We start from the raw sequence: 25892 nt of genomic DNA, 5'->3' as shown, positions 1-25892 counted from the left end.
TTGAATAATATATATGAATATATATTTCCCATTATACAGATGAGGTAACTGTAAATCAGCAAGGTTAAATAATTTTCCTAATATTCATATCTGGTAAAGCAGCCAGACTAGGATTAGACCCAGGTAGTTGAGCAGTGGAGGTAATGATTAGAAAAATATATAACCTGCTATAATCTGATTGGGAAGAGGAGGAAGAACAAGTGTGAAGACAGAGGCATATAGTTCTGAATTACTTAGAGCGAGTCAATAACTACACTGTCTCGAGGAGATGGAAGTGATAGAGATCACTATAAAAAAAAAAAGCAAAATCAACCCTTTCAAATTATTATCCTGGGTAATTACCATTTTACTCCCTAAAAACAGAGAATACACCTTTTTTGTGTACTCACTTACCAAAATTAACCATATGCTGGGCCACAAGGAAAACATCAGTAAATTCCAAAAAATAGATATAGTATAGATAAGATTCTTTGACTACATTATAATTAAAGTATGAACTGTTAACAAATATAGAACCTCCTCCTCCAAAGCTTAAAAATTAAAAACAAATCTCTTTTAAATAACTTCAAAGTAGAAATAAAATCTAAACTGACAGAATTTCTATATAATAACAATAGAAAATATTCATAGAACACTATGTATTAAAAGCTATGGTGTACAACTAAAACAGTGCTCAGGGCAAATACAAGCTTAAATAGCAATGCAGACGTCCCGGACTTATGATGGTTTGACTTACGATATTTCAACTTCAGGATGGTGTGAAAGCCTTACACATTAGGTAGAAACCATACTTTGAATTTTGAATTCTGATCTTTTTCCGGGTTAATGATATGCTTGAATATAATACTTTCTCATGATGCTGGGCAGCTGCAGCCAGCAGAAGCTCTAAGTCAGCCCTGTGATTATGAGGATAAACTACTGACACTCTGCTCAATGTACTCAGCATTTTAGATAATTTTGCCCGACTGTAGGCTAATGTAAGTGTTCTGAACATGTATAAGATAGGCTAGACTTAGTGGTGATATTCGGGTTAGGTGTATTAAATACATTTTTAAATTATGACATTTTCAACTAATGTTGGGTTTATCAGAAGGTAATACCATTGTAAATCAAGGAGCATCTGCATAAGAAACAAGAAAAATTAAAAATAAATGAATCAAGCAACTAACATAAAATTTACAGAAAATAACTAATACAAAGGAAACAGAAGAAACTGATAATAATAAAAGGAACAAAGAGGGAATTAATATACAGAGATATGAAGAATTGGTAAATATACATAAGACCTAGTTAATTTGGAAAATATAAAATGATTAGCATATGTAATCAAGCTAAAATTATAAAAAGTATAAATTCACAAAATAAGTGATGTTTTGGAAAAGTTAAAAAATCACAAGATGCATTGATTAGCACTACAGATTATTTTTTTAAATTGTATATGTATAAAAATAAGTTAATTTAAAAAATTTTAAAAAGGAACCAAGAAGAGAAAAAAATATCTAAATGGACCAATTGCCATAGGAAAAAATAGTAACTAGAAAACATTGACAAAAAGCTGCTGCCCCAAAATGTCAACGACATTGGTTGTTTACATTCCACCAAACATTTAAAGAAAAGAGAAATCCAAATAGAGAGTTTCTAAGAATTCTGTATAAAGCAAACATGATGTAAATTAGGGAAAGAATACCTAAACTAAACATGACTCGAAAGAGAAAAGTACAGATCAGTCTTACAGCACTGATGACACAATTCTAGTAAGAGGTTAAGGTGTGGAATTCAGGAGCATAATAAAAGAACCAGAGATCATGACCAGACGGCATTAATTCCAGGAATTCAAATAAAATTTATCAGGAAGTATACTAATATAATTCCCAAGTGTACAGAACCAAAGGAAGAATCACATGGCCATTTTCATAGATGCTAAAAATACATTCAATAATGTATCAAAATCAAAATCAAAATCCTTAATAAAATAAGAGATTAAAACTTCATTTCTATAGATATATTTATAAATTTAGCATGATTCCAATGAAAATACATCTGTAATATTTTTAAAATTAGAAAGCTCATTTTAGGGTTCCTCTGGAATCATACATGTTGAAGATTAGTCAGACAAAAATTGAGCCGGTTGTTGGCTTCTACTGACCCTTCCCTGACTGGGCCCTGAGTCACCATCCCCTCCACCCCGCCTCCGCCCCACCGCTGCCCGGTCGGGCCTCAGGCCACCAGGAAGAAATTCTTCCAAGAGATCAAGGCTGACATCAGGCTTAAGAGCGAGGTGCCCGGATAGAAGCTCACAGAGTCAGTGAGGGAAAAGGCCCCCAAAGAGAAGACCAGCCAGTCGGGGCTCCAGCAGCCCTGCCGGGGACCGACCGATTAGGCACGGATGGCAGCCACAGCGCCCTGGCCGGGCTCCATCAGAAGCCGGACTTCCCCTGAGTCCGAAGAGGAAGGCTCGACTCATCCGACAGAGCCTGGAGTGCATTCACCTGCCCGCTCACACAGGCCATCCTGAGGAGGTACCGCGGGACACCCGAATCAAAGAAGCCGTTGTCTCACACTTCTCCACGGACCCGGTATCTGCCTTCATCATGAAGATGCACATGTTCAGTAAAGATCGGAACAGGGTGCAGCCGCTCACGGACACCATCGCAAAATATCTGGACAAAATCCCCCTGCACCCTGAGCAGGAGAAGTGCAGGAAGATCAAGCGGCAGAACACGACGTTCCAGGAGCACATTAACTGCCTGGAAGGGACCTACGAGTTTTTTGAGGCCACTGACTTCCAGGAGGCATTGTTGCCAGTTCCAGGTCAGGAGGGTCTGCAAGAGTTCTGCCTGCATGCCGAGTGAGGCCACCCTGGCCCAGCCCCACAGCCTGGACAGGCGCAAGGAGCAGTGGCTGTGTGCCGGCCTGGTCTGCGTGGCCACACTGGTCTCGCCCGCTAGCTGCGGGTCTTCCGACCCTCGCCCTGGCCTGTCCAGAGTTCGACCTGCCCTCTGACTTTTTTAACCTCATGCCCAAGGAGGTCAGATGAGAGCAGAGGCTCAGGTCCGAGGTGGTGGAGTGGCGGAGCATGCTGTGACCCACGGCCGTGCAGGAGGAAGAGGAGCAGAGAAAGATGTGCCAGTACACTTAGACACCGCCACGTTCCTCTCCTGGATGGCTGCAGGGGACCTTCTACGCAGGGCAGCAGGTGGCAGCACTCTATAGCTTTGTCCTGAAGGCCTTGCAGAGCGACTGACTGCCCTTTGAGCTGCTGGCCTCTGATGGGTGGAAGTGGTCAGAGGATGAGAAATTGGCCTTCAATGAGTGTGGCCTGGGGCCCTCAGTCCTCCTGACCTTCTTGTGGGGCACGCAGTGCTAGAGGACATCAAAGCCGCAGGGGAGGAGCCAGGCTCATGGATCCTGAAACTCCAGCTCCTGTTGGCCATCAAGAAGCTCTCTTGAAATAAAAGCAGGGTTGGCTTTAACCCCCATGGGTCTCTCTCATGCTCTTTTCCTCCCTCCACCACAGCTCATGTCCCCATTCCTCCTCCACTCCAAGGCCTCCCAGCCTCCTCTGGGTCTGTTTGCCCAGCCCACTGGTAGGGAAGACTCACTGGTTGGCCTGTGACCGCCACCCAGAGGGCTTTCAGGGGACAGTTGCTGTGTTGTCCTTGGTAGCATGAGATCAAAGCCTTGTCCAGGGGCTATTAACCTGATTAGACCCAAGGTCACCCTGGGCAGGACTGTGGGCCTGAAGCACAGGCCCAGGCCCCACATGCTGTGGCCCAGGCAACGTGGCTGGCCCCGGGGGTTGTGCTGTGGGGTTGTTGGCATACTGGCATAGGATGGAGATGCTGGGCCTGTCAAGACACAATTCTGTAACTCTAAATTCTGAACCCAAATAAACAGGCCCTTTGACTAGTCAAAAAAATTGAAAAGAAAAAATATAAAAGGGAGAACTATCTTAGCAGATACTAAAGCATGTTTTATAGCTTAAGATAATAAAAAAGTATGGTACTGACACATGAACAAACAAATGGGTGGAATAATAATGAAATATCAGAAATAAGTCCAAGTATATTTACACATTTTGTACATAACAAAGTTGGACTTTTAGGTCAGTGGGAAAATGATGGATTATGTAATGAATGTTTTTGGACAACTTGAGTAGCCATCTGGGAAAAAAATGGATACCTTCCAAACTTCTTACATTAAAAAAATTCCCAGTGTACCAAAGGTATAAACCAAAACTCATATAATTTCTAGAAAAGATCAGAGAACTTGTGGTACATTTACACAATGGAATACTATACAGGAGAAAGAAAGAAGGAGCTCTTATCCTACACAATAGTATGGATGGAACTAGAGGATATTATGCTAACTGAAATAAGCCAGGCAGTAAAAGACAAATACCATATGATCTTACCTATAGGTGAAAGCTAATCAACAAAACAAACAAGTGAGCGAAATAGAACCAGAGACATGGAAATAAAGAACAAACTGACAGTGACCAGAGAGGGGGAATCATGAGGGAAAGAAGGGGGAAGGGTCAAGTCAAGGAACACATATAAAGGACCCAAGGACAAGGACAATGGGGGTGGAGGATTGAATGTGAGAGGTAGGTGGGCAGGTCAGGGAAGAGCAGTGCAGCAAAGTGGAGACAACTGTAACTGAACAACAATAAAAATTTTTTTAAATCAAATCTGAGATCACATAAGTTGAAAACCATATGATTTCACTCATATGTGGGATATAAAACTGAAAGTAACAAATAAATAAAAACAAACAAAACTCATAAACACCAACAACAGTATGATGGTTACCAGAAGGAAGGGAGGTGAGGTATAGTAAAGGATAAAGGGGTTCCAAATATATGGTGATGGAGGATGATTGGAATTTGGGTCAAATATACAGATCATGTATCATAAAAATGTACACTTGAAACCTATATAATCTTATTAACCAATGTCATCCCAATAATTTAATTTAAAAATAAATAAATTAATTAAACATCAAACCTGAGAGAGAGGAAGGCTTTTTATTATTTGTATTATTCCTGTTTTATTGACTTTATTAGGGTGACATCAGTTTATAAAATTATACAGGTTTCAGGTGTGCAATTCTATAATACATCATCTATATATTGTATTGCATGTTCACCACCCAAGTCAAGTCTCTTTCCATCACCATTTATCCCCCCATACCCTCTATTACCTCCCCCTTCCCTTGTAAACACCATACTATTGTCTGGGTCTATGAGGTTTTTTTGGTTGTTGTTTAATCCCTTCACCTTTTTCACCCAGCCCTGTAACCCTTCACCCCTCTGACAGGTGCCAATCTGTTCTCTGTATCTGTGAGTCTGTTCTATTTTGTTTGTTAGTTTGTTTTGTTCATTAGATTCCACATATGAGTGAACGTATATGGTACTTGTCTTTCCCTGGCTAGCTGGCTTATTTCACTTAGCATAATGCTGTCCAGGTCCATCCATCAAGGGTAAGAGTTCCTTTTGTTTTTACAGCTGGTGTACCACAGCTTTTTATTCCATCATCCACTGATGAACACTTGGGCTTCTTCCAAATCTTGGCTATTGTAAATAATGATGCAATGAACATAGGGGTGCATATATTCTTTCAAATTAGTGTTTGGGTTTCTTCTGATAAATTCTTAGAAGAGAAATTTCTGGGTCATAAAGCAAAATTTTTAATTTTTTTGAGATAACTCTATACTGCTTTCCACAGCGGCTACACCAGTCTGCATTCCCACCAACAGTGAGCAAGGGTTCCCTTTTCTCCACATCCTTACCAACACTAGTTGTTTGTTGATTTATTGGTGATAGCAATTCTGATGGGTGTGAGGCGATATCTCACTGTGGCTTTAATTTGTATTTCTCTGATGATTAGTGATGTTGAGTATCTTTTCATATATCCATTCACCATCTGTAGGTCCTCTTTGGAGAACTGTCTATTTAGGTCATTTGCCAGTTTTTTAATTGTTTTCTTTTTTTTTTTGGTGTTGAGTTTTATAAGTTCTTTATAAATTTTGGATATTAACTCATTATGAGATGTATCATTGGTAAATATATTCTTCCATTCAGTGGGTTGTCTTTTCATTTTGTCAATGGTTTCCTTTGCTGTGCAAAACCTTTTTAGTTTGATGTCATCCCATTTGTTTATTTTTTTTTCTTTTGTTTTTCTTGCCCAAGGTGATATACCAGAAAAAATATTGCTATGAGAAATGCCTGAGATTTTACTGCCTATGTTTTCTTCTATGATTTTAATGGTTTTGAGTCTAACATTTAAATCTTTAATCCATTTTGAATTTATTCTTGTGTAAGAAGGTGGCTTAGCTTCATTTGTATATATCTGTCCAATTTTCTAAACACTGTTTATGGAATAGACTATCTTTACCCCATTGTGTGTTTTTGCCTCATTTGTCAAATATTAATTGGCTATAAGGTGTAAGTTTATTTTTGGGCTCTCTATTCTGGTCCGTTGATCTATATGTCTGTTTTTATGTCAGTACCCTGATGTTTTGATTAGTATGGATTTGTAGTATAGTTTGAGATAAGGTAGCATGATTCCTCCATCTTTGTTCTTCTTTCTCAAGATTTCTGTAGTTTTTGAGGTCTTTTGTGGTTTCATATAAATATTTTGAATAATTTGTTTTAGTTTTGTGAAGTACACCATTGGTATCTTGATAAGAATTGCGTTGGATCTACAGATTGCTTTGGGTAGTAGGAACATTTTGATGATGCTAATTCTTCCTATCAACAAACACAGTATATTCTTCCACTTATTTGTATCTTCTTCCATTTCTTTCTTCAATGTCTTATAATTTTCTGAACACATTTCTTTTACATCCTTTGTTAAATTTATACCTAGATACTTCATTTTTTTAAGCAATTGCGAATGACATTGTTTTCTTAGTTTCCCTATTTGATAGTTCATTATTGATGTATAAAAAGTGCAACTGATTTCTGAATATTTTTACTGTCTCCTGCTATTTTACTGAATTCATTGATCAGTTCTAATAGTTTTTTAGGTGGAATCTTTAAGGTTCTCTATGTAGAGTAGTATGTCATATGCAAATGGTGATAGTTTTACTTATTCCTTTCCAATTCGATGTCTTTTGTTTCTTCTTCTAATCTGATTGCTGTGGCTAGGACTTCCAGTACTATGCTGAATAAGAGTGGTAAAAGCAGACATACTTATCTTGTTCCCAATCTTAAGGGAAACATTTGTAGTTTTTGCCCATTAAGTATGATGTTGATTGTGGGTTTGTCATATATGGCCTTTATTATGTTGAGGTATGTTCCCACCATTTCCCCTTTGCTAAAAGTTTTTATCATAGATGGGGGTTGGATTTTATCAAATTCTTTTTCTGCATCTATTGATATAATTATGTTGTTTTTATCCTTCATTTTGTTTATGTGGTGTATTATATTTATTGGTTTACAGTTACTGTATTCACCTTGCATTTCCCCAAATAAATCTCACTTGATCATAGTGTGTGATCTTTTTAATGTATTATTAGATCTGGTTTGCTAATATTTTGTTGAGGATTTTAGCACCTATATTCATCAGGGATACTGGCCTATAGTATTTTTTTCTCTGTAGTATCCTTATCTGGTTTTGGAATTAGGATTGTGCTGGCCTCATAAAATGAGCTTGGGAATCTGCCCCCTTCTTGAATTTTTCGGGAACAGTTTGAGAAAGATAGGTGTTAGTTCTTTGAATGTTTTATAAAATTCACCCGTGAAGGCATATGGTCCAGGACTTTGGTTTGTTGGAAGTTTTTTGATTACTGCTTCAATTTCACTGGGTGAAATCTATCTATTGCGATTCTCTGATTCTGTCTGATTCAGTCTTGGAAAGTTGTGCATATGTTTCTAGGAATTTATTGATTTCATCTAGATTGCCCAATTTGTTGGCATATAGTTGTTTATAATATTTTCTTACAATCCTTTGTATTTTTTTTTGGTGTCAGCTGTTAGTTCTCCTTTTTCATTTCTGATTTTATTTATTTGAGCCCTCTCTCTTTTTTTCTTAATGAATCTGGTTAAAGGTTTGTCAATCATGTTTATCTTTTCAAAGAACCAGCTCTTGGTTTCATTGATATTTTGTATTTTTTAAGAGTATTTCATTTATTTTTGTTTTGATCTTTATTAATTCCTTCCTTCTACTCTCTTTGGGCTTTGTTTTTTGTTCTTTTTCAAGTTCCTGTAAGTGTAAAGTTAGATTATTTATTTGAATTTTTTCTTGTTTCTTGAGATGGGACTATAATACTAAGAATTTCCCTCTTAGGACTGTTTGGCTGTGCCCCATAAATTTTGGGTTGTTGTATTCTCATTTTCATTTGTCTCAAGGCATCTTTCGATTTCTTCCTTGACCTCATTGTTGCCCCATTCATAGTTTAGTAACATGTTATGTAGCCTCCATGTCTTTGTGTGTTTTTCAGTTTTTTTTTCTTGTGATTGGTTTCTAGTTTCATACCATTATGGTCAGAGGAGATGCTTGATATGGTTTCAATATTATTAAATTTACTGAGACTTGTTTTGTGTCCTGACATGTGTTCTATCCTAGAAAATGTTCCATGTTCACTTGAAAAGAATGTATATTCTGCAGCTTTGGGATGAAATGCTCTGAAGATACCAATTAAATCCATCCAATCTAGTGTGTCATTTAAGGCCACTGTTCCCTTAATGATTTTCTGTCTCAAAGATCCATCCATCGATGTCAATGAGGTGTTAAAATCCCTTACTATGACTGTATTGCTGTCAGTCTCTCCCTTTATGTCCAGCAAAATTTGCTTTACATATTTAGGCGCTTCAATGTTGGGCCCATTAATATTTACAAGGGTTATATCTTCTTGTTTCCTTTATTGTTATATAATATCCTTCTTTGTCTTTCACTATATGGCCTTTGTTTTAATGTCTACTTAATGTCTATATTTTGTCAGGTATAAGTATCGCTAGTGGGGAAAACTTTTTAAAGCATGGTAAAAGGCAGGTACCATTAAAAGGAAATACTGACAATAGAAACTTCTGCATGACAAAGAAATTTTTTGTTAAAGTTAAAAGTAAATCGACAAACTGGAAAACACATCAACAATGCCTAAGTTATTAAATATATGTAAACTCCTGTATACAATTTTCTCAAAGATGAAGTATACAAAAGAAAAAAGTGTGCAAAAGTCTCTAGAAAAAGTAGTCCAAATATTCATAAACACATGAATAAAAATGTGTAGCCTCAGTTAAAGTCAGAAAAATGCTAATTAAAATACAGTGAAATACCATTTTCATCATTTTGTTCTTGGCATGCCTCTGCATGTTCTTGGCATGTTTTCTTATGTTTAGCTCAACAATTAAATACTTTAAGAACTGAATCTTGTGTGGGTTGTGTATCATAAATTCACGGGCACTATTTTATGTTTTATGTTTGGAATTCCATCCATAATATGATTGGATTGGATATAGGGTAAATTTTAGACACCAGTTTTTAGGGGCAAACTGAGTCTTGTATGTAGCCAAGTACAGTGTTTTGTGTGAGCGTTTGTATGTGAGTATGATTTTAGCAGAGTACTTTTCTTCTTATGCTCATATTCAGGCATCAAAGTATAAATTATTAGAGTTCAAATGTCATTATGTATTCTCTTTTTAAGATTTGAGATAACAAACAAGGAGGGTGGCGATAGCTGGGAGAATTCGGAAGGTAGGTGGTTTGAAAGCATAGGTGGAGGGAGCGCCTAAGAATGAAGTGGAAAATGGAGCTAGAAGCACTAGTAGTTATCTGCCTGTCCTTCCTTCTCAAAATGCCCCTGATGCTCAATGACCGAGGATAGAGATTATACCCCACTACCATTACAGAGCAGCTCTGTCTCCTTTCTGGGCAGAGCTTGATCCCTCAGCAGCCCCATAGCAGAAGCCTGGTATCCTAGGTGTACCATATGTTACTGAGGAGACAAAACAGGAGATATCTTTATATTTTCTAGTCCCAGAAATTTCAGCTTTTTAAACTGTTAATGTGGGCAATTTGGAATGCTTTTAATTTTGGTAGGTAGACTAACTACATTTAGAATGTGGATTTCCAATGTCATTTTGCAACATTATTTATAGAATTAGAGCTTTCACAGAACGAAAATCCTCTTTACCTTGTTTCTCTGATTTACTGTCATGGAAATATTTCTTGGCGTTAATAGGTGTTCTGAGAAACTTTTCAACATGTAAATTTCAGCGCAGTGCATATTTTAGAATAGTACGCATGGCTCTTTCTTCCTTTTACTTCTATCATTTCTTCCAATTGAATTTTATTTTCTCCTTCCAAAAACAACTAACACTGCTCTTATCTCTCCCTTTCTCTGTGTGTGTACAAGCAAGATTCCAGCAAAAATATGGTTGCACATATATTTGAAAAAAAAGTTGAAGTGTTGTAAAATTTCAACCTATCCTTGTAAAAATTAAATGAGCTAATATATAGTATTATACTTGGCACAACGCCTGGCATGAGGAATAAGTTTTGTGTTGATTATTACTATCTGGAGAGATACTATTATTTCTCCCACTTTAGAGCTAGTAAGTGTTGGAGCCAGTGCTTAAACCATATTTTCCATATAGTGGATCTATTGAACTTACCCAACCATCCAGGATTTAGAACTGCTGAAATGTGTAACAAGATGAAATTAGGTTGTCTATGCGATGTGACTTTATTACATAGTACTGTTCAGCAAGAAAGAAAGATAATAGAGAAAAATGTCCTTGATAATGTTTTTCTCAAAGGATCAATATCATTGTATAACCTAATTGATTGTAAAAGCTTTATTCTGGGCCCTATTGGGACATTTAACAGGATGGCTAAGACATATGGGTGTTTCCTCACTTGTGTGTAAGAAATAAACCAGGAACTGTTTGTGAATTGTTTATTTTATACTCAAGGGCACAGGATAGAAAAAGGCCTTTAGCATTCATTTAGGGTGTTTCCTGATTTCTGGCAGGAATGTGACTAACCTATTCCCTGGTTGGTGTATTAACTCAACATCTGAAATCTGCAAGGGAAGACATTACACAACTTTCATTACCATTAACTCACTTTTGTGTTTCCTAACTCTGGCTCTTGGAAATGTTCAATTCCCTTAAGAATATAGGCTTCCAACACAGCAGGTATCATTAGCCCTATCAAGGCAAATGGAAGTGAAATGCAATAATTTAGCCTGGAGAATAGACACCTTATTAATCTTCAAATCCTATAGGATAATGCCTAGCATAGAACATTATAAATAGTAGATGCCAAATCTATATTTATTAAATTGAATAGAACTGAAAAGCAGGGGGAAGGTTGTTGGGTTATCAAAGCACATTATGGACCAGAGCAGGGATTTTCAAGTGGTGTGCCGCAAGAATTTTTAAAACATGCAATGCCTGACTATTTAGCCAGGGGCACTGACCTTTTTTCTCTTAAATTGTCAGGTAAAAAAATGACAACAGTCAACACAGTAATAGCTGTTTGATGTGAATGAATCAAAAATTATACCTAATTTTTTATCAGGTCAGCAAAAATTTATTTTTTGATGTGCCACAGAATTTTAGTGATTAGTTTATGAAGTTAATGGTGCCATGAGATGAGAAAGGTTGAAAATCGCTGGAATAGAGGCTTCATTGCTGTCTTACTTTCTCATTTCCTGAAATCAACACTTAGATTATGTTTTAAAAAATTTTATGTGAAACAAGAAAACTGCTAACTTTTTATGAAGTTCATTCAAGTACTCATTCGGCAAATATTTACTGAACACCATGTGCTAGGCACTGTCCCAGGTTCTGAATATTTTAGATGAATACTATGCTTTAAATAATAGTGTGTAATACTAAGAACTTCAAATAATTCAAAACTAACAGTCCCTGATGTGAGAGTTCAATGAGATCTTGCTCAGTTTACTATGAACACTTAACTAAATGTGGTTATGTCTTTTTCAAAATACCCATAATCACATAATGTCAACTCTCTTAATAACACCATTAATGAGCCTATGCCTCCCCATCCAGAACTGTAAAGTTAGAGTAATAGTGAGTTAAGAAACACAGTATGGTTGCTAGAAAGAATAGTCTAGGAATTCAGAAACTAGCCTTTGAAATGTTGTCACTTCTGTCAAGTCACTGAATTCTGCAGAATTAGATTCCCTAACTATAAAATAAAAACTTAGAAAAATGCTAAAGCCTCTTTTAAGTCTGATATGCTATAATCGTTAATTAATTAAAATCTAATTAATTCTAAATGCTAGGAGGAAGATGAGCTCTACGTTATCATTTTGGGCTCAATTCCTATCAGTGATGCAAAGATTTCCCTTTTCTGTGTTGTGACATCAAAATATCGACTATATACATATATACAAATATATATATATAATTATCATTTTTAAGGTGGTCACCAAAAGTACAGTCTTACAAGAGATTCATCCCTTCTGGTTTTTGCCAGGTATACTTGATTTAGCTATAGCATGAACTTCACTTCCTTTAGTACATTTTTTTTACAAACGTACAGATAGCAGAGTGGTTGAATAAGGATGGAGTTGGGGGTGGGGGTGGCTAGTGCATATTTATATTATGGTCAAAACTTAATTTTTAAAGTTAAAAAGCTTCAAATTTCAAGGAGGAGTTTAGTTTGTTATAGTTGGGTTTTAGATAGCTCCTCCAGCTAACCTTGGACATGAAGAAAGGGAGAAAACAATGGGAAGAAAGTTTAAGTCCTGAGGGAAGAAATAACGGAGACATTTTTTTCTTTCTCTTTTCCTTCTTTCTTTCTTTCTTTCCTTCCCTTCCTTCCTCCCCTTTCTCTTTTCTTTTTCTCTTTCTTCTTTATTGCTTTTTTCTTTCTTTTTTTCTTTTTTCTTTTAAATTTAGACAAAAACAATACTGCAATGAAAAAAAAAAAAAAAAGCTAGATTAGGCAATGGAACAGGACACCGGCGAGCCCTAGCTACGTCAATGGGTTTTTCGGAACACGGAACCACAGGACCCCCAAGTTCTTATTGCAGGAAGAACTGGCTGAATGAAAAAAGGTTTTTATTTCTGCTTCAGTAGCTTTAAAATACTTTCTGCAGGTAGTCCCTTAAGTTACCTGACTCCGGAAAAAATCTCCTCACATTAGTAAATCTAAAATGTTGAGATACGCCTTTCAAATAAAGATGAAAACATCTGTATCAAGTATTTCATTCAAAGCCAAAGATCTGAACTAACAGAGAATCCATCTCACGAAGTTTAGTACCCCTTGCTCCCCCCATAGTAGGTCAGGGTAGCCACCACGGAGGACTGCGCTTCAGCTCCACTGCGGACTCAGCGCGCTCAGGGCGGCCGGGGCGGCGGGCTCACGCTCACCCCGGGCGCGCGCCCGCGGTCTGGGGGCGGGGAGGGCGTGGAGGTGGTTCCCTTGGAGCACCCAATCAGCTGCGAGGTCCGGCGGTGGCGCTAGTGACGTACGCTGCGCTTCCCTCCGCCCTACTGCGGGCGGACTCACAGCGCTGTCTGGCTCGCGATCTCAAAGCGCTGGGAGGAAGAGTAGGAGGATTTCGGGACCCAGGGGGTGTCGGAGGGCAGCGGGTCGCGGGAAGGGGGAGAGAGAGCATGCGCAGCGGTCCCGCTGATGGGAAGGAGGAGGGGGCCGGTGCGCGCGCGCAAGAGCGGCCCGCCGCCGGCCTAGGGTGGAGGGGGCGGTTCCTCGAGTGTCGGCGGCCGGAGGGTGGGCAGGCTGGCGGCAGGTGCCGCGGAGGCCACTGCCGCAGCCTCCTCCGGGTTCTGGGTCTCCTAGTCCTCCGGCGGTGATGAGCTGGACTCCATCGGGGGCTGCACCTGCCGACTGCCCATCACTCCGAGCCTCTTGGCGTGACCTCGGCCTCCTACAGTGCCCGATCTGCGCGTCGCGGTGCTGCCCCTGAGAGGGAGCGGCAGCGGCCTCCTCCGCCCGGAGTCGTCGCTTGGGGGCCGTGCGGGAAGAGCGCCCGGCTCCCTCCCCTCCCCCGTCCGCTGTCCTCAATGTCTCCCCGGCGGGGAGGGGGCTGCCTGGGAGACCTGCTGAGCGGCACCCCCCGGAGGCCCATCGGCCGCAGCAGCAGCAGCGGCCAGCCCGTCGCCCCGCAGCCTCGTCCCGCGGCGGCGGCGGCCTGGAGGAGCAGCGCACCCGCCGCCGCTCCCGGAGCCTCGCAGCCGCCGCCACCCGGCACCCGAGGAGAGGGCGGCGGGCGTCCCCCGGGGAAGATGAAGGCGGAGGCGGGTGACCACTCCATGATCAACCTGTCGGTGCAGCAGGTCCTGAGCCTCTGGGCTCACGGGACGGTGCTGAGGAACCTCACGGGTAATTGATGCTCCCAGGGTGGGGACGGGGACGCGGTGCCACCTTTTGCCTCCTTTCTCCCTCTAGAGCAGAGGAAGCGCTCCTTGCCGCCCCAGCCCCGTGTGCGCCCCTTTGGGAGTTCGCAGTCCTAAGTCCTGGCAAGGAAGGTGTTAATGGGATCTGCTCCGCGTGGGTTCCGGGGGCGCAGACGCCCACCATCCGTTCCCTGACACTCAGAGGCTTCCGAATCCCGTGTGGGTGGGGGAAGGAGTATCCACGACCCCCGCCATCTCCCTTGCTGGCGGAGGGCCCCGTGGCCCTGCCTTCTGTAGTAAGCGCGGAACAGCATTGGTGCTGAGACTTAAGCACAGTTAGCTTTTATTTATCCCCGCCTTCCCCCACGCGCGCACAGTCATACACACACACATCGCTTTTTGCTGTTTAGATCTTTTGTCTGTTTAGATCTTTTTCTTTCTGGCAAATATCAGATGAACGCAGAACTTAAGTTTCCTGCTCACGATCAATTTGTTTCAACTGTTTTATTTTGGGGGAACATATAGATGACAAGTTGATTATTGTGGGTCAGGGGCTGAGCCAAGGTCTAGTGCATTCTAAGCATTTTAGTTTTAACCATATATATCTTCTTCTGCTCCTATTTCCTTTTGGCTGTCTGTCTCTCTCCCTCTGGCCTCAAGCTGCTGCCTCTGTGACATGTGATAATTTTGTGTATTTCCTTTCATTTGACAAGGCTGTCATGAGGGAATTGGACTTAACTGCATTAGAGTAATTAACAGGAACTTCTAGGTGTAAAAGTGAGCAATAAGTCATATTTTAATTGAATTTCTAGGTTTCCTTTGTGAAGAAACGTGTGGTTTTGTTAATGTTGGAAATGCTTATATTGTTATAATCTGAGTTCTGAACTTAAAAAATACCCTATAAAGATTAGTGTTTACAAGAAAGAGGTTCGTTTGCAATTTGGTGGCTCCTCAGTTCCTGATCCTCGGAGAAAAAACTTAAAAACATACTCAGGATTTGATTCTTGAAAATGTATAAGGCAGCTGATTTTGGTAGAGTATTGGTATTTCAAAATGCATTATGTCAAACTGGTTAAGATGAGGGAGGGTATACTACAGATACAACCTGTCTTGACAGGACACGTATGTATGTCTGTAAGGATGACTTAGAGACACTCGTTTCCTTGAATGTAGAAACTAAAATTAACATAGATTCTTGATTGATTCATGGTGTGTCCTCACTTTTAAGACACGGTTATTTAACTTGGAGCAAACTGACCTTACATGATGGTTTAAGGTTGGGAACATGTTCTGAGTTTTGAAAAACTACATTGACATAAAGACCATTTCATGGTTCAACTGAATTTAGGGATAGACTGCTTTATCTTATGATTTTGCTAATATTTGTTCACTATTAATATTTCAAATGTATCAATTATGTATTTGAATGATATATTCATTCAAATGATGTATTTGAATTATGTATTTGAATGAAATGAGAATAAGGACTTAAGAATACATATATAGTTGTATATGTTAATGACTGGCTTAGCTCATTGATGAGCATTTAGAAAAAAGTTAGCTTTGGGAGACGGAGAAAATGTAAATGTAACTTATATCTTGGCTGGATTTTACAATATTTTAAAATATTTACTTTATGATTCTAATCATTATCTAGTGGCTTCTAGTTCCATAACTCAGCCATTAGATTAGTAATAGTAGTTTCAGCCCAGAGTTAGCTCTTATTATCTCCTAATACAATCTTAAGAATTGTCAGTTGCTCATTGGACTTTGCCATTTCATAGAGGATATGCGAAACATCCCAAACTAGGACTGAGGAGCAAATGAAACTTCTTCTAGGAAATAAATAGAATGTTAGTATGCAAAATTTTATTTTTCAGAGAAAAAATGGGGAAGGAAATAGATTAGAAATATGTTTCACTAGCAGCTGAGGGTACCACATGCAAGGAACTACATCACTTCTTAAAAAATGGACTTTGGAAGTGGTAACATTCTGATGTGGTTCATTATGGCCTCCATACTGGTGACATATATAGGTTAATCGTAGTCAAAATATGCACGCTACCATGCCATTTAGAACTTGATCTATTAAAAAAACAACTAAAACATAGTTCCTGTTATGTATCAGTTACTTTATATATATTATTTCTAATCTTCAGAGTAACTCTCCAAAGTAGATTTACAAAGAAGCCCAGACATGTAAATTAAGTTGCCCCAAATCATGTAGCTAGTAAATGGCTGAGCGAGGCTTTCAAAACAGTCTTTGCCTGCAGAACTACTTTTTTCCCTTTTCCAGCATGCTCTTGCTACTTCCTCTTTACCCTCTTCAGGCAATGAATTGCTTGCTTCATCCTGCTATTTCTGCTCCTTGTATATGTTTTTTAACTACATTTTTCAATTACATTATAATTTTTATTTATCTCTTCTAAACTGTGAGATTTTTAGGGGTGGAGTCAATGTCTTAATCACTGAATTCTGGAACCCTAGCATTATAGTTCCTGACACATTGTAAATGCTCAATATATCTTAATGAATTTTTAAAATAATACTTAACAGTTGCATGATTTAAACATTCTAGTTGCATTATTTTTCAGCTACATCTTTTGGAGGAAATATGCTGTTAACTAGGGAATGAGATGTTTCAGTAACTTTTGTAAATAATTGTCATCCCTTTAAAACACACAAATGCTTTTTGAATGTGCCTTTTTGTGCTAGTTAACCATACTTTCATGTATTTTATTTAATCTTTTCAACAATCTTGAGAGAGAATATTTATCTTTATTGTACACATTTGGACTTTGAAGTGAAGAGTAACTTGCTTACATCTGATAGCTAATAAGTTAAAAATTATTATCATTTTGCAAATTATGATAATATATTATTAGGTCAGAAGCTATTTTTTGTCTTCATAATAAACTTGTAAGAGAAACAGGTATTAGAATGGAGCATAGTAGAGAACCAGATTGATTTGGATTCAAGAAATGACCGATGAATTTATAGAAATCTGGTTAATAGGAATTCTGGTTAATTAAAAAGGAACGTAATTTCATCTTTATTTTCTTTATACAAACTGATGGATGTGATTTTTTCCTTCTCTTTGTATCTGATCCCATAGGAGAAGTGGGAAAATTTTTATATTGACCTTTTTATCTTAGAAACCGACCTTTAGAAGGAGTCTTGAATATTAATTTGATAGAAATAAATGTTTAAAAAGTGATGATAAGAACTCGCTGAACATTTTAGAACTAGAAGTTCTGTAGTTCAGCTACTTCATTTTAGAAATATCAAATGTCACATTCAGGTGACATGGCAGGGATCTAACAGTCACTTAATGATAGAGGCAGGACTGCAACTAACCTTCCCTGACCCTTACGCCTGTGCCTTTTCCTTTTGTTCCACATAGCTTTTTTTTTTCCCCTCAGGAAGGTCTGTTGGATGATTAATCTTAATGTACTTAAGAATAGCCAGGTAAGTATTGCAGTATTTGTCCCAGTGAGCCCAAGTATGTGACTGGAACTATTGGGTTGGTCAAAAAGTCCATTTCGTTTTTTCCATAAAATAAAAGACATATTTTTCATTTTTATCAGTAACTTTATTGATTTAAATATTTTGAGTATGTTGGTTCTTTCCCCTGTGATAGAACATTGATTGTTCTCAATGTCCCGATTTGATTGCTGTGAACTTCAACTGGTCTACCCGACTGTGGAGCATTGTCCAGTGAGAAATCTCCAGCCACTTTTCAAACCACTTTTGACATGATCATCATAGCACCTTCTCCCTACACTGCACAAATCTTTTTTTGCATTTCAGTTGTGTTTTTACCTTTCTTGAAATAATAAAGCATAGTATGCCAAAAATGTTGCATATTTTCTTCCACCTTCACTATTTAAATGGCTACACAAAAATTCTCCAATTTTGATAAGTTTTCTTTAAATGTATGTGGCTCTGACAGCTGTCACAATACAATCTTAACAAAATTGTTTCAAACGAAGTTAAAAGACACCTAAGTGCTACTAGAGCCACCTTACAGAAAAAACCCAAATGAATTTTGGGCCAACCCAATAATTTCTGTCCAGCTTAATAAAAGATACTAGAAAATGCAAGAATTGTTGAATAATAATGCTTTCTAAATTTTTAAGTTGCTTTTGCCTATGTAAAAGTTAGTGATCCATATTATATATCCAGTTTTAGAAATTGTACGAAGTTCAGGTTGCTATTTATTTTCTCTTCCTCATGGAGGACACTAGGATGGGGACTCTGTATAGAGCAGATTAATATCCAGGGACCCCACCTCTGTCACCATCGCCAAAGTCCTCTTCTGCATTCATCACTTCTCAAAGTGTGTGCTTCATGGGATTCATAAATTGTTAACTGGATATAGGTCAGGTGTGTCTTCAACTTACTAGAGACATAAATGGCTTTCTTTCTCAAATAGTTTTTCTTTCTCTGAATTATTCTAAATACCCTGCCCCCTCAATCTAAAATTCGAGTCAATATGTATATACTCTTTCAGTTTCATGGGTTACTTGATTTAAAAAAAATGATCTACAGTAAAATGTATTCTTTTCCTTTTCCTTTGTTTTGTTCTATCTTTATTTTCCCAACTTTGTGTTCTGACCAAAACTTGGTTTACAGGAGAATTTTTTTACTTAGAAATAGGCAGGATCCTTAAACCCCTGGATAAACACAGGTCCAGGTTGGTGTTGGGAAAGGGATAATTGGTCCCTGAGAAAAAAAAGACAAAGGCTGACTTTCAGCTCCTCTCCTCTCTCAGTGGCAGCAGCAAAGGTCAGGGTAGGTGCTCCCCTCTTTTTATCAGTAATAAGCATTGGGAGGCTGGGAATTATAATTGGAAGGAATCATTTCAGTGAATGTATATGTGTTTGTTTATGTTTATAATATGCATACATATACAGTATTATAATTCCCTTTTAGATTTAGTTACTAAGCCACTTTAGTGTTAATATTGTCAACAAAAAAAAGAGAAAGAAGAAAAATAGTATCTACTATACGTACTTGGAATTATTCACACATGCTAGTAAAGCCAGTGCCTGCCTTTCGTGGTGCTCCCGAGCAGGTTTGCTTCTGTCCGCGTTACTTTATCCTTATTCACAGTTATGTTAAATTCCTCTTCCTGAATGCTTTATTATTGGAGGTGAGTTTATGTAGATAAAATTATTTCAAATGGCTGCTTATAGGTATTTATGTTTTGTAAATGTAGCCTTAAAGACAAGTACTACTTTTCAGTATTGTACTAGACCCCAAATTTACAGTTTCTGAAATACATGTGAAAAGTCCTGTATTCTTTTGTGGTACAGAGCCAGTTAATAAGTACTGGTATGCTTTGTACTGTATAGAAGTTTGCTTTCTGGAAGGCTGTGTGTCCTATTGAGAGTGAAACTACTGTAATTTTTCAAAAATTAGAATTTTCGTCTTCAGATTTTTGAAGTTCTCATTTTGTTATCTTTGAATCATATGTCCATATCCCCGGTGACATGTTTTAAATCTGAAGCAATTTCTGGATAAGTCGTAGGACTGTCTAAGCTATGATTTTGACATTTTAATAATTAATAGTTAACTACCAGAAAATAAATTTATCTTTGCTTTGTTGAGGTGTGGTAGGCTAATTATTTTTAATGACTGACTATTTTAACAATAGAAATCATAGAGTGGACAGAGGTGGCAGCGACACTGTTGAGAGTTCTCATTAGACTCTCAAATTCCAGTGACCTTAGCGAAGTTAGATGAAGCTTGAAATAGAGATTTTTCACCAAATTGCATGCAAGTAGGAAGAACCAGTCTTTTACCTGGATCCAATTGCTTTTGTTCTTATAATATAAATCTTGGAGGATAACCTCGGAGCATGTTATGTGCTTATTGTAGTAAGACTGAGAAGAATGAAAATAGTTTCCTGAGGGATATAGTTGGCTGGATCAATTAATGACCTTGTAACATACCCAGTATCAGCTTTCATTTGATATGCAGTCTCAATGTTTGAAGGTAAATCAGTTTTCTAAGTTTATTTTATAATCCTGACATAGCTTTGTAAATAATTCTTACATTAAAAAACTCATTTTCAGGATTCCAGTACTGAGGAAAGGGAGTGACACATTTACTTTTTTAGAAATTTTTACTTTTAGTAGTTAATATTTAACACTTTCTAGTGTGGTAGGCACTGTTATGGGACTGTTGCATGTGTTACCTTATTTGATCCTCGTAATAATACTGTGAGTAAGGACCCTTATTGAATCCATTTTGTAAAGTAAAGAAACTGTCATAGACAATATCTTGCCCCTGCTTACAGAGTGTATCATCCAGGACTTGAAAAAATTATCAGTCAATCCAATTCAGCAAACATTTGAGTAACTACAGTGGACATGGTGCTGTCAGAGATACGATAAATAATATATCAGGACTTTTCTAGGAGACTCATCATCTAGTGAATATGAATTTACAAGTCTTTGTATTAGTTATTTACTGTTGAGTAACAATTTGCCCCAGAATTTAGAAGCTTAAAACAAGACATTCGTTTTCTCACAGTTTTTGATGCTCAGGAATCTGGGAATGGTTTTGCTGGTTCTGGCTCAGCATCTTAAGGTGTTAACAGTCAAGCTGTCAGTCTAGACTGCAGTTTCTGCACACTTGACTGGTGCTGCAGGGTCAGCTGGCCTCCAGGCACATTCCTGTGCTGCTGGTAAGGGGCGTGAGTCCTCATCATGTGGGCTTCTCCACAGAGCTGCTCATAACATAGCTTTTGCCGTAGCAAGTGGTCAGAGAGAGAGAAACCAGAACAGAAGTCACAGGGTCTCTCATAATCTAATCTTGGGAGTATCTCTTGGGAGTGATATACCATCACTTCTGTACTCTCTTGGTCACCCAGACCAGCTCTGGTGTGGTGTCCAGGGCACGGTACCAGGATGTGAACACTGGATGAAGGTCACTGGGGCCTCCTAGAACCTGGCTACCACAGCCTTAAAGGTAGATGCAGGGAGAAGGGAATGAGGCCCTGGAAGGGAAGACTGGAGGTAACATAGTGGGTGAGGGGATGAAGCATCTGTAAGAGAAACAGGTACCTAGAAAAAACAAAAACTATCTTGATACATTGAAGAATTATACCAAAAAAGCAGTGTTCTAGCATTTTCAAGGGTTAATCTTGTTGGCTGTTTCTTGATCTTGAGTCATGTGTCAGTCTCTGGTAAATACTGATAAGCAAAGATGAAAATATCAATTAGGTCTAGAGTCACTGACTACCCATCACGTTAAGTAATACTTTTGTGGGTTGTTGAGTTCAGGGAGGACCAGGTAGTGGGATTTTCAAGGCAACAGAAGAGGTAGAGAGTAAAGAACCTGTTTATGGGATGATGGAGAGAAAGGGGAGGTGAACTGCTTTAGGATGGTTTAAACGTATTATTTGAAAAATTATGTCCAGCTAAGATGTTTTCATCAGTAATCTGAAACAGTATTTTCATTATAAAGTTTTCTCCCTTTCCATCCCCTACCATGAATTACTTTAGAGCAGGGGTGTCAAACTCATACTCACTGGGGGCCACATCAGCCTCGTAGTTACCTTCAAACAGCCAAATGTAATTATAGGACTGTATAAATGTAACTACTCCTTAACTAGAGGCAAGGAGCTCTGTGCTGCCGGGTAGAAACAAGGTACCAGGCCAGATAAAACAAGGTGGAGGGCCGGATTCGGGCCTTGTGTTTGCTACCTGTGCTTTAGAGGATCCGACAGGATTTCTAAACCTTGCTACGTGTTGGAATCACCTGGGGATGGTTAAAGGTACAGATCTAGGGTCTCAGCCTGTATCTATGGAATTATGATCTTTCAGAATAGAGGCTAGAAACTATTGGGTTGGCCAAAAAGCCTGTTAGTTTTCTCCATAAAATAAAAGACACATTTTTCATTTTCACCGATAACTTTATTGATTTAAATATTTTGAGTATGTCAGCTATCTTCTGCTATTGACTTCTAGTGGGTAGAGGCCAGGAGTGCTGCTAAACCTCTTCCAATGAATAAGGCAGCCCCACAGCAAAGAATTATTTGGCCAAAATGTCAATAGTAACCAAGAAACTTCACAAACCACTTCTGGCATGTTTGATCAGTCCCAGCACCTTCTCCATACACTGCATAAATCATCTTCTTTTTTTTTTTTTTTTTTTGCATTTCAGTTGTGTTTTTAACCTTCCTTGAAATAAAAAAGCATAATATGTTGAAAATGTTGCATATCTTCTTCCATGTTCAATATTAAAATGGCTGCAGGAAAGTCAACAATTTTGATAATTTTTTAAATGTATGCTCATATGACAGCTGTCACAATACAATCTAACAAAGTTGTTTCAAATGAAGTTAAAGACAACTAAGCACTACTAGAGCCATCATAAGGAAAAAACTAAACAAACTTTTCGGCCAATGCAATACCTTTTTAATTAGCTCTTCAGGTGACTTTGTTATTGAGGGTTCAAGGCTTGGGAACACCTGATATTTAAAAATTAAGCCTTTTGTGGCTTAAAAAATTGGTAGCTACGTAGGATATATAATGCATGTTAACGTGGAGTATTTAGTATAGTTAAAAAATTTATTAAAATTTCAATATAAATGATTCATATATTTCCAAGTCAGTGCTGTAACCAGTTTTTTTTTAAGTGACCGTCTTTTAACATTAGGGTTATATCTTTTAAACATTTTTATTCATATGAACTATTAGCTATAGATAATAATTCTTATTAAATAATAGTATCTAAAAAATTCTAGACAGCCCTGGCTGGTGTAGCTCAGTGGATTGAGCGCAGGCTGTGAACCAAAAGGTCACCAGTTCAATTCCCAGTCAGGGAACATGCCTGGGTTGTGGGCCAGGTCCCTAATGGGGGCCACGTGAGAGGCAACCACACATTGATGTTTCTCTCCCTCTCTTTCTCCCTCCCTTCCCCCTCTCTAAAAATAAATAAATAAATAAATAAAATCTTTTTAAAAATGCTAGACAGCTTATATTAAGTCTGAAGTTTATGGGAGAATTATAACACTATTTATGTAAACATTTACATAATGAGCAGCTATTGGAATATCCCTCCTAGTGTAATGTGGGTTCTGCTACATTTCTGTATGCAAATAAAGAGTCTAAATAAGCATTAGGATCCTTGAGTTTATAAGTCAAGAACCTGGGTTTTATCTTTGAATGCTCCTAATTAGCTTTTGTACTTCAGACAAACCACCTGTTTCCAAAGCCTGGGTTTTCTTGTCCATAATACAACCTAATTCCAGCAAGTTTCATGTTGAAAGCTGATTTGGACACTTTAAAGAATTGAGAAAAAGTTAAAGATTTTACTGTGAGTTAAGAAAAACATTTATATTTGCATATAAACTTGTTTCTTTAATCTTTAAAAATAAACATTTCTAATGGGGACTTATTCATGTCTTTAATATGCTAATTCATAGGTTGAGGTTGAGGACCTAGAAAACCTTTGTTTTCCAATACCATGTAATATCTTTCAGAATTAGGCCTTCTTAAGATTTGGTTTAGGAAACTGGATTCAGTATCTGAAGATCCCTTCCAGTTCTGAGGCTATGTTATTTTTCAATCCCAGTGTGGGGTTAAAAAATAAAACTGCTCACTCAGGATTACTGACAATAATACTTAAGAGGTGACTATACTTGACGGTGCTTGTCTATTGCTTAGTTTTTCTGCTTGTGCTTTTATTTTCAGATCTGCTGTTCATTTTGTCTCTTAGGTAGATTTAATTTTAGGAATTTGTTATATTGGGAGTTTCATTATAAGTTCTAGACATTGGTGTAAAAGTTCATTTTTCAGTATTTAGTGTAAGTATCTTTTAGAAATATTGTGTCATGAGATTGTAAAACATCACTCGCTGAGTTTTTTTTAGGTCAGTGACTAAATCAAAAGTATTGTTACTCACTGGTATAATTTAAGATGCTTAAGTGCATACAAGTAATAACAATCGAAACTATGATATAATTTTATAATAGATTCATATTCTGACTTAAAAACCTTATACTTTTGTAACTGAGTAACTAATCAATTATGAAGAAGAACAACCCGAATGACATCTTTTAGGAAGGTAGTTGCTATGGCTTAAATATAGAGCAACTTGTGAACTATTTTAAATAGCTTAACCTTATTTCCATAAAGAAATTGATATTTAGATAGTTTTAAATTAAAAACTTGTTTTTCTAAGAATCTTACTATTCGATGATGAGTATTGCAATTTACAGCTTGAGATTACATAATTAGCTTTAAGAGAGACAATATATTAAAACAACTCTTGAAGAGGTTGATTAAATTTAAAACGTAGTATTTTTATACTTTTTTAAAGACGCACAAGAAGACCACTATTACATATTGAAAACAGCTTAACTTTTTATTAAATGAAGTTTCAAGTGCAAAGACAGCAACTTATTTTTAAATCTGATTAAAATGTTAGAGTGATTAAAAATAAAACATGTTTTTATGTTTACCTTCTTTGTTACTCATTTTTTGTTACTTCTTTGTTACTCAGTTAGGATTCCGTGTGGTATTATATTTCTTCTGTTTGGACAACTTCATTTAACATGTTTTGTGGCACAGGCTTGTTGGCAGTTAATTCTCCCAACTTTTCTCTTTCTGGATAAAAAGTCTTTATTTCACTTTCAGTTTGAAAAGTATTTCTCTTGAATATAGATTTCTGGCTCTATCGTTTTTTTTTTCCCTTTCAGTCTTTTTTAAAAATGCCACTCTGTTGTTTTCTGGTTTAATAGTGTCTGATGAGAAGTTTGCTGTACTTTTTATATTTGTCCCTCTGTGTCTAATATGTCTATTTTCCTCTAGCTTTCAATGTTTTTTCTTTATCTTTGGTTTTCAGTTATTTTGTTGTGATATATCTAGGTGTGTGTGTGTGTGGTTTATTTTTGTTTCATTGTTTTTGGTTCTTTGGGAGGCCTTTACCTTGCTTGGATTCCTTCAAAGTCTCAGATTTCTGGTTTGTTATCTTTTGTTAGTTTTAGAAAATTTTCAGCCACTCTCTTCAAATATTTTTCTTCTCCATTCTTTCTTTTCCTTCTGGGACTCCAGTTATATGTTAAACCATGTGAAATTGTTCCATAGCTCTTGGATGGTTCCTCCTCTTCCTTCTCCGGTTGTATTTCAGTTTGAAAAATTTCTATTGGTGCATCTTTAAGTTCACCAATTCTTTGCTTAGCTATGTCAAGTCTACTGGATAGCTCACTAAAGGAATACTTCATCTCTGAGATAATATTTTTGTTGTATTTTTTTTTAATTTCTAGAATTTCTATTTGATTTTTTCTTGGAATTTCCATATCTCTGCTGGAATTTCTCATCTGTTCATATGAGTTGTCCATGTAATTATAGTTATTTAAAAGTCTTTGGTTGTTCTAAAATCTGGGTCATCTCTGAGTCTGGTTTTGTTGATCACTTTACTTCTTAACAGTGTATTGTTTTTTCCCGTTTTTGAGTGTGTTTCATACTTTTTTATTAAATGTGGGACTTTGTATGCAAACAGTAGAGACTGAGGTATGTAGTATTTATGCCAGCAAATG

General features: G+C 37.6%; 1 protein-coding gene and 1 pseudogene across 1 annotated transcript in view; both read left to right on the top strand.

Moving 5' to 3' along the window:
- Nucleotides 1-1698: 1698 nt before the first annotated feature.
- LOC112309238 (UBX domain-containing protein 6 pseudogene) lies at nt 1699-3450 on the top strand (annotated as a pseudogene).
- A 10034-nt stretch (nt 3451-13484) lies between these two features.
- TMEM170B (transmembrane protein 170B) overlaps nt 13485-25892 on the top strand; it is a 36905-nt gene continuing 24497 nt past the window's right edge. Inside the window, exon 1 of the mRNA XM_024565424.4 lies at nt 13485-14324. Within this exon, the coding sequence (XP_024421192.2) occupies nt 14006-14324 (319 nt within the window). The 5' untranslated portion in view covers nt 13485-14005. The remainder of the gene's footprint in view (nt 14325-25892) is intronic.

The sequence above is a fragment of the Desmodus rotundus genome, chromosome 3, assembly GCF_022682495.2.
Source record: "Desmodus rotundus isolate HL8 chromosome 3, HLdesRot8A.1, whole genome shotgun sequence".
In the NCBI taxonomy this organism is placed as follows: Eukaryota; Metazoa; Chordata; class Mammalia; order Chiroptera; family Phyllostomidae; genus Desmodus; species Desmodus rotundus.
The sequence above is the reverse complement of the archived record's forward strand: the minus strand, read 5'-3'. Positions and strand labels throughout refer to the sequence as shown.